This window comes from Podarcis raffonei, chromosome 3 (assembly GCF_027172205.1).
Source record: "Podarcis raffonei isolate rPodRaf1 chromosome 3, rPodRaf1.pri, whole genome shotgun sequence".
NCBI lineage: Eukaryota > Metazoa > Chordata > Lepidosauria > Squamata > Lacertidae > Podarcis > Podarcis raffonei.
In genome coordinates this window covers 76,877,666-76,886,872 of record NC_070604.1, presented here as the reverse complement: position 1 = coordinate 76,886,872, position 9,207 = coordinate 76,877,666, and the positions used below count along the sequence as shown (strand labels likewise).

The 9,207-nt window shown below is 46.6% G+C and overlaps 1 protein-coding gene across 1 annotated transcript; it reads right to left on the bottom strand.

Annotated features, from left to right (window-relative positions):
- Positions 1-724: 724 nt before the first annotated feature.
- Positions 725-6,623, bottom strand: ACTA1 (actin alpha 1, skeletal muscle). Its single transcript, XM_053382504.1, has 7 exons — positions 6,495-6,623; positions 4,507-4,647; positions 3,469-3,793; positions 2,656-2,817; positions 1,998-2,189; positions 1,693-1,874; positions 725-1,169 (listed from the first exon to the last, which is right to left on the bottom strand). The coding sequence occupies exons 2-7, from the start codon at positions 4,633-4,635 to the stop codon at positions 1,026-1,028; spliced, it is 1,134 nt and encodes a 377-aa protein (XP_053238479.1). The 5' UTR covers positions 4,636-4,647; positions 6,495-6,623; the 3' UTR covers positions 725-1,025.
- Between the last annotated feature and the right edge of the window lie 2,584 nt (positions 6,624-9,207).

The following is a 9,207-nucleotide window of genomic DNA, read 5'->3' as shown; positions in this document are numbered from 1 at the left end:
AGCACATGTTTTGCATATGTAATATCTCAGGTTTAATACCAGGCATCTCTAGCTAAAGGATCTCGCATAGCAGGACTCTTGGACAGATCTTTGGTGGAAACTCTCCAGCAATACAAATAGGCAAGAATATGGGCCATTAGTCTGAATTAGTAATAAGGCAGTTGTGAATATCCTTAAACAGTGCCTCTGAATTCTGCAGGAAAACAACTTTTGTTATGGAGTTTGTACAATGCAAGGAAACAACTGGGTCTGTTATGAATGTTGTGCATCTTTGTAAAACTTGATTGTGAGGACAGAAACTAGGTTTCTTTAGAAACACAAGAATGCAACTGAAATTATTTTTCTTATTTAGAAAGAATTTCCTCTTTCCATCAACACTCCCGAGAGCCAGTGTGGTACAGACTGAGAGCATGAGATTTGAATATGAATTAAAATCCCTGCTTAGCTATCACTGGGTGACCTGGGGTTAATCACTCACTCTGACCAAGCCATCTGTAATAGCAGCTCTGTGTATATTTTAAGCATACCCTCTTCACAGAAACTGTGTGTGTGGATTTCTGGAAATCAAAGTCTCTTTATAGAATCCCAAATCATTATCATATGGGTTCCCTTTTTAAAGCACCTCCCCATCCCATTTATGTACTTGAAAGAAAAAAAGCCAGAAGGCTTGAAATAGCACAACCCACAGCATTTGAGAGCAATAAATCACACAAAGCCAGCTGCATTGGGGCATGACAGAATGACTGATGATTTAATGCTTCTTGGAGTATTTTTTTGTTTTTGGTTTCCTTCCACAGGGCTTGGTTTGAAAAATAACAAAATGAGGTAAAATAAATTAATTTTATGTACACTTTACATACACTCAGTGTCACATGGCGTCTGCAGCAACAGCAACAAAGACATTGTTACAAAATAGAACGTTGTGGTGGCTGTTGCAGGTGTTCAACAGCCTGCAACTCACAATGTCGTCATCCTGAGAGTAGTAACCAAGTAATAATAATGATCCTTTTTTTTTGTAAACATGTTTAGAAGCATTTACGGTGGACAATGGATGGGCCGGCTTCATCGTATTCCTGTTTTGTGATCCACATCTGTTGGAAGGTGGACAGGGAAGCCAGGATGGAGCCACCGATCCAGACGGAGTACTTACGCTCAGGTGGGGCAATGATCTGCAAGAAGAAAAGGAATGATTCAGTTGGCAAGCGGGCGGGGGGGGGGGAGATACAGGAGTCCCTAGATAATGACAGAAGAACGCTGCAAAAGGTGTCCTAGACAGCAGCATCCTTTATAAGCAGTGGCACCACCTCCCACCATTTCGGTACTGGGAAGAGGTCTACACCTGAAGTTATACAGGAATACTAATCCAGTCCTCATACAATAAGGCATGGCCCTCCACATTCCCAGTTGTAGCTCCTAGCAACACCTCTAATACTGTATTAAAGTTACCCAGTTACTTAGGTGGCATCGTTTGTATTGTAATGATTGTACAAGCAGAGAACAGGGTGAGCCATGTAAGAGTGGCCCTCTCAAGGTGATTAAATTCTGTTCTCCTATTTCTCATGTTCTTGCATGGAGATGCCTTTGAAAGCACTATGATTAAAAGCACACAATTGCCCTAAGCATTAGGTCTCCCTCTCCTGCATGCCTAATGCATACGAGTTGTGATTCAGTAATGCATGGAATTAAGCCCACCTTGATCTTCATTGTGCTGGGAGCCAGAGCGGTGATTTCCTTCTGCATGCGGTCAGCAATACCGGGATACATGGTGGTACCACCAGACATGACATTGTTGGCGTACAGGTCCTTTCTGATGTCAATATCGCACTTCATGATGCTGTTGTAGGTTGTCTCATGAATACCAGCGGATTCCATACCTGGTGGCATAGGGAAGGTGAAGGAACAGAAAAGTGAAGGAAGCCACTCGCACCACAGGCACACAAAGAATTCTTCATAGAAGAGAGGTCAGTGGCGAGGACACTCAACAGAGAGATACATACCAATGAAAGATGGCTGGAAAAGGGTTTCTGGGCAACGGAAACGTTCATTGCCAATGGTGATGACCTGCCCATCAGGCAATTCATAGCTCTTTTCCAGGGAGGAGGAGGAGGCAGCGGTAGCCATCTCATTCTCAAAGTCCAGAGCCACGTAGCACAGCTTTTCCTTGATGTCACGGACAATCTCACGCTCAGCTAGCAAGAGAGAAGAGGAAGAATTTAGCAGCCTGCCAAAGGAGAATCCCGCCCGGGAGGGGAGAACAGCCAATAGGCACATAATAAAATTACAGGCACAGCACCTTGTACATCAAACTGAAGCTCAGTTTTTATACGTTTAAAAATCCGCCACTAGAGGGAGAACATGGGCTAGGAAGTCTAGCCTACGCTTTTTATGAATGAGGCCAATAACATGAGATAGGCTGGCTGTTGATTTTAAAGTTAAGGTTCCACCGAGCCTGGCATCAGCCTCCAAGCTCATCCTCTACTTGATGGCCAGATGCAAAGCTTGGCTTCCTAGAAATTACTCAAAGGCCTCTCCTAGCGTCTTAAGGAGCCGAGGGCCTGTCGGAGCAAAGGGCATTGATGGTTCTAAATCAGGGCGAGGAGGTGTAAGTCAAACGCTGGCGCAAAGGCTGAGGGCTGAAGAAGCTGCGCTCCTTACCGGTGGTGACGAAAGAGTAGCCTCTCTCAGTCAGGATCTTCATCAGGTAGTCAGTGAGGTCCCGGCCAGCCAGGTCCAAACGCATGATGGCATGGGGCAGAGCATAACCCTCATAGATGGGCACGTTGTGGGTGACACCATCGCCGGAGTCCAGCACAATACCTACAGAAACAAGAAACGGGTGCGAAAGTTAACAAAGGAGGCTGCAACACCTGCTTGCTGCGTCAGGTTGATATGGGACACACAGGCAAGGGAGGAATGGGATGCAACCTTGCTGACATCTAGATGAGAGATTGCCAGGAATCATAGGCAGTGCTAGCAGACAAGTGTCCCTCCCTCCTTAGTGGGCATCCTAGCTAATGGCTAGGTGTGTAGGGGGCCTCCATCACTCCATCATGCCAGTGGCTAGGTTCTTCCTTTTCTTGACAGTCTTAGTGCCAGTAAAGGCATGTAGGAGACTCAGTAGCAGACTACCGCTTGAAGTGTACAATAAAGGTTATCCTTTCCTTAAAGAAGTGGGCTGTGGAAAGCTCCTGATGCCAGTCTATGTAAGAACATTAAGAGAGCTCTGCTGGATCAGGCCAAAGGCTCATCTGGTCCAGCATCTTGTTCTCACAGATGATACTAACCGAGAAGAGCCAGTGGCCTGATTCAGCACAAGGCAGTTTCCTGTGTACCTAAACCCAAACCAATGACTGGGCACCCCCTATCGTAGTTGGACTACAACTCTCTCTCCTCCCCTCTGTCTTGGACTTGCAGTGTTCCCTGGACATCCTTCCTTTTCTCTTCTCCATCTCTGGTCCTGTCACTCACCAGTGGTACGGCCAGAAGCGTAGAGGGACAGCACAGCCTGGATAGCCACATACATGGCAGGGACGTTGAAGGTCTCAAACATGATTTGGGTCATCTTTTCACGGTTGGCCTTGGGGTTGAGGGGGGCCTCAGTGAGCAGGGTGGGGTGCTCCTCAGGGGCCACACGGAGCTCATTGTAGAAGGTGTGATGCCAGATCTTCTCCATGTCATCCCAGTTGGTGATGATGCCATGCTCAATGGGGTACTTCAGGGTCAGGATACCTCTCTTGCTCTGAGCTTCATCCCCTACGTAGGAGTCTTTTTGACCCATACCCACCATGACACCCTAGGAAGGAAGTGGGAAAAGCTCTCAGCATCTTCTTAGGGCTGAGGAAGTGGATTATGACAACCTAATTGCTGTCCTCTACACTAAGCAAAGAGCTATAAGCTATTCCTACCAAGGCCCTAAGACCTTTCCTTCACAACAGAGAAAAAAGTGCAAGGTGCAGGAAGGAAACACCTAGCAGTAGCTGTAAATAATTTATTTAGGGGACCAACAAACAAAATTCTATCCTTTTCTTAGGAAAATAGGGAACACTGTAATAGACTGCTGAGAACAGCTGATTTTCCCTTAATGTATTCCTATTCTTTTTTAGAGATAGTATAAGCTCATAAGCTATGATGGACACACCTCACATTTCAAATAAAAAAATGCTTACTAGGGCAATTATTGATATCCCTATTTCAAAGACTTATGCCCCTGGGAAGTCCATAAACTGAATGCCACCTCTCTATAGATGTTTGTATTCTGTAGAATTCTGTGGTACATACACCCAAGTAAGAATTAACAGAATTGTAGACTTAATCTTTCTAATCCTAGGAAGTCCAAATGGGAGTGGGGGAAAGAAAAGAGAAATTCTGTGGCTCATCTCGCATATATATTATTTCCTCAGTCCCACTCAGGGTCCAGTAGAATGGGAATTAATCTAACAGATGTCACCATGTCTCAACCTGCCTATAGCTGGAGAGGGGCATGGCTGGCAGAAGAGGCTAAAATACCTGATGACGTGGGCGGCCAACAATGGAGGGGAACACAGCCCTGGGGGCATCATCCCCGGCGAAGCCAGCCTTCACCAGGCCGGAGCCGTTGTCGCATACGAGCGCGGTGGTCTCATCCTCATCACACATGGTGTCGGCTTTCTGGAGACAAAGCAGAAGCAAGAAGAGTTCACAAGAGGCAACCGGGCAGCAGGCATCCACTCACAAAAGCTTAGAGGCTACGGGCAGAATTCTGATCTATGGAAGTCTGACAGGGGGGTCTCCCCCATGGTGGGGGAGTATAGGCCATCAATCTGGAGAAAGCAGTTCCTACACTGGCCACAAAATAGATTATTTTCTGTTCCCCTTTCACCTGCTTACTTTATTGTTAATAAAGATCTGCAAACTGCAAACCAAGTAACAGCTGAATCTTCAGCACAGTTAGATGAACTTTTTGGGGTCGAGAAACTGAATCACATTTACTTAGGATGAAGTCCCATTTGTTTTCAGTTACTTCCAGAGTAATAGGTTGGGCTTTACAATGCAATCCAACACATTTTGAATAAGGAAGCTCTACTGAATTCAGTGGTACTTGGTCTATAGTAAATGTGGTTAGGGTTGGAGCTGTACACTTTGAAAAATCAAATTTAAATCAAACTCCCTCTTAAAACATGTGCAGGCCACCCACTTCTAGATCCCCACATTAAAATGCTAATATGCAAGGTATTATGCTCTTGTACCTGGAATTAGAAGTATGCTGAAGAGCTTTAGCAAAGGCATCACCCCCAAACTTTTGACACATGTCTAAAGTGACTAGCACTTTCAGAGAGTGACAAAGTTGAATAAGGTTGGTCCATTTTACATCTCAATGGAGATAACCCAAACCTTGTCACACAATCTGAGCAGCATGACACAGCGTGCAACAGCTCACAAAATAGGGGATATTTTCCCTTGTGGAACATACGGTTTGCAAGGAAAAGCTTGAAGGCTTGCTTCCTTGAGAAACCTTCTGGGCATACCTGTACTTCCAGGCAGCACTAACCACTCTGAGCTGTAGTGCTGCAAATGATGGATTGTCCTTTGTCCTGGGGACAAGGGGACCCCTGACTTTCTTCAGGACTAGCTACACCCTAGAGAATCCGGCTTGGTGTAACAGAGGCTTCCAACTGGGTGAGCCCTTTCTCTGTGCATGAAAACTTCGGGAATTAGGGAAGCAAAGGATGAAAAAATAATAACCCAGAATCAAATCTCATCCTTCAAATAAAACGGTTTCTATCCTTTGTAGCTCAACACCGTGTGCCTAACCCACAGTAAAATTACCATTCATTCAGTAATATAAAACACGGTAACAAAAGGGCTGGATCCTTCAAAGCCCTTCTAATTTAATGATAAATACCAATGGAACCAGTTATGTTCCAAGTGAGAAGTGGATTTGTTCCTCCCAGGCAATTTATAACTTGGCAGCTGTCAGTTCTAGCCTCCCCTCTCCTTCAGAGTCCCCTCCAAGTGGCCAGCAGCGACTTGTTCCGTGGGTGGCAGAGTCAAACCCTGAGCCCGCATCTCAGAGATCCTTGGCGTGGGACTCCGCAGACTACGGATGATTCCATCTTACAATATGAGCGTGTGTGTCAGAATCTTCACAAGTCTTAGCAGCAGCCTAAGCCAAGTGAGAGATTCTGCATAAGTTGAAAGCTTGCTCCCGGGTTGGTTTAAAGGCTGGATGCAGGCAGGATCTCTTTTATAATTTAATGTAAAAAACTTTTTTTAAAAAAAAAATAGTGGCAATTGAAGAACGCCTGGAGAAGGCTGGACGCAGCTGCTTTCTGCTCCCCGTTGCCCATTTCTGCTTTGCACCGGAGAGGAGTTGGAAGGCTCCCTCCTTTCGGGGCTGGCTTTGCGATGTCTCCACCTTCCCTCTCCCGGGTATCCCCAGGGCCGCGTGGCTGGGAGTTCCCCCCACATCATGTGGTCCTGCCCGGATCCATCCCCCTTGCCCGCCCGCTCCTCACCTTCGGGTTGGTTCCTGGCTCTTAGCTCCGGTTGCTGCTTCTCCCAGCTCTTACAGCTCGGTGGGCTTGCGAGGAAGCCCGGTGGGTTTTATATAGGCTCCCGGCCGGGCTCTTCCCTCCCTTGCCGCCGACCCACAGGAATGTCTCCATATTTGGGTGTCGGGCACCGAGCGAGCCCGGGCGGCCTGGCCGGAGCCCCCCAGGCCCCTTGCGCTGCCGCGGGGCTGCCCAAAGAAGGAGCGCCTGGCCCGCGCCCAGGTAACACGGGCCGGGCCGTATAAGGAGTGTCTGCCGGCCGGGACCTCCTCCGCCCCCCGAGCCAGGAGGGCTCCTGTCCCAAATAGTCCCCCGAGCCGCCATGCCCTGAAAGGAGAAAGAAGCCCCCGGCTCGGGGAGGGGGCTGCCCGGGCAGGCAGGCCCCGGGAAGGAGGGGAGGAAGGAAGGAAAAGGGGGAGGAAGGAAACGGCCCGGGGCTGAGGGCGGGAGGGGAGGCGAGGCTGCGGCCTACGCGCCCGTCCAGCCCGCCGCGTTTCCCTCTCGGCCGCGCCGGGAAGGAGCTGGCCAGCAGCGGCTCTGGGACCCCCCTCGCTCAGCCTCGTCCCGCCTGCGGAGCGGGAAGGGGAACTGGCCAACAGACAGGCCTGCTTTGTTCAATAGGCTTTACTCCCAGGTAAGTCAGGGCGAGCCAGGACTCGGAGCAGGGCCGCCTTAGCTGCTCGGGGCGCCCGAGATAAAAACAAGGTTTGGACCCGTGCTAAACTCAAGCACTTTTTACTGTAAGGGTGTTCACGGTGGCATTCAGTGAGTGTGTAACCTGCATACGCAAACAGTTGTACTGACTTGTTCACGTGTACACTCTTTCACCTGTGTTCGGTGCAAGGTGTGAACAAGGCTGGGGTCAACTTGTGCATGCTTACTCGGCAGGAACTCATTCCCTGGTTAGTGTGATAGGATTACAGCCTTAAGGAGTGTAACTTTGGTTTTTTCGTTTTCTTAAATCCGGCCGCTAACATATCTCTCCTGTCTGAAACCACATAAACAAGCACACCCTTTTATCTCAGACTAATGCTACTTTTTAGAGCTCTTGTATCATATCCCTTCATTCAGGATCAATTATTGTGGTCTAGGGCTCATTCATAAGATCTCACGCTTTTGTTGTGGGTTAATTTTAATCCCATGTAGGGCACATTTCATGAATTCGCATTCTTCCAGTATAGGATGCGAAGATCACATTGGGAGCAGGAATGGAAGCAAATGGGTTTATTGTACAGGAAAGTGTTTAAAATTGGATTAGGACACATACAGAAAATCTCTCTTGAACTGCTCTGTCTACCCCAGAATTACTGTACCTCTTGTGTTTGCAGTGGCAAACAATGCCACGTTACTAACAAAGACATTATGAGATGGATTTTTTTTACTGAAATCAGTGATTTGCTTCTTAAGTATTTGGATCAGGGAGGTATCACAGAAAAAACATATTAATAAGCAGGCTGATTCAAGGTGTTAATTGGTTGCTAGAGCTCAGCATAGTTGGACCACATTCACAAAATACAATATACAGTATACGGTACATTGAAGGGAACAAGTTTAAAACCATTTTACAACTCTATCCTCACTGGACTGTGTGGATATTGAAATGTGATCTTTACTGCAAGTTTTGTATAGATTGTCATGTCTAATCTGTACTAATTAACAGTTTATTAAACTCCAGCTGTGTGAACTAAATCAATATTTACCAACGTTTACATGTGAAGAACAGTTTTACGAGAGGAATTAGGATGTGCCTTAGACAATCATGGCTGAACTGGGCTGATAACCTAGGCCTCTCCCTTCTGGCTGGCAACACCAGTTCTCAAGATACACACCAGTTAAATGAGGCTGACAGGTAGACTGGAGCACAGTGAAGTCTGTTTCCATGCAAGATTGTATGAGAAAGGCTTATTGAAAGCCTTGTACAAGATCAGCTCTGAAACAAATCAGGAGAGACGTCAAAGGAATTTGTTATTGGGCTAGGGGAGCTCCTAACCTTTTTCTCTACAATTCAAAATGCTGTGCAAAATCAGTTTTATATATAGAGGATGATAAATATCTAAGGGTCTGGCTAGCTGCCAGACTACACTGAACAGTTACCATACACCATGGGCCCTGCCGCACTTTAGGCTATTTATACCGCTTGGGTACACTGACTTAAAAAAAAAATATCTAAAGAGATTCATATCTAGTTATGGTCATGGAGGTGGTTAATGGCAGTTTTGGGATTGGAGAAAGGGTGGAAGTCCAGTCCCCTTTAGGATGAGCCAGGGCACCAGCCACTTATGGAGAGGACTGGACTGAACAGATACCTTAGGAGGACAGTACAAACACCCTGCCAAAAGTAAGAGGAAGTAACAGCTATACTTGCAGCCCTTCGAATAGACGCTGATTATTTTCAAGAACTTTGCAGGCAGGACTGAACCAAGTCAATACTGTAACTTTAAATTATGTAAAAACAAATGTATTTGCCTAATTTATCCAGCTCTTGCTAACCATGGGAATATTACAATCATCACCAGCATTTATTTGTCACTTTCTACACAAAGAGTGGCTCAAAGCAACAAGATTAACAAACATTTAAAAAAATACATCAAGAAAATGCAGCAAAAGTGCACATTTTATGTAAAAAGTATTCATCCAACAATACTGCTTGGACAAAGCCTCCCCTGCCAAATAAAAC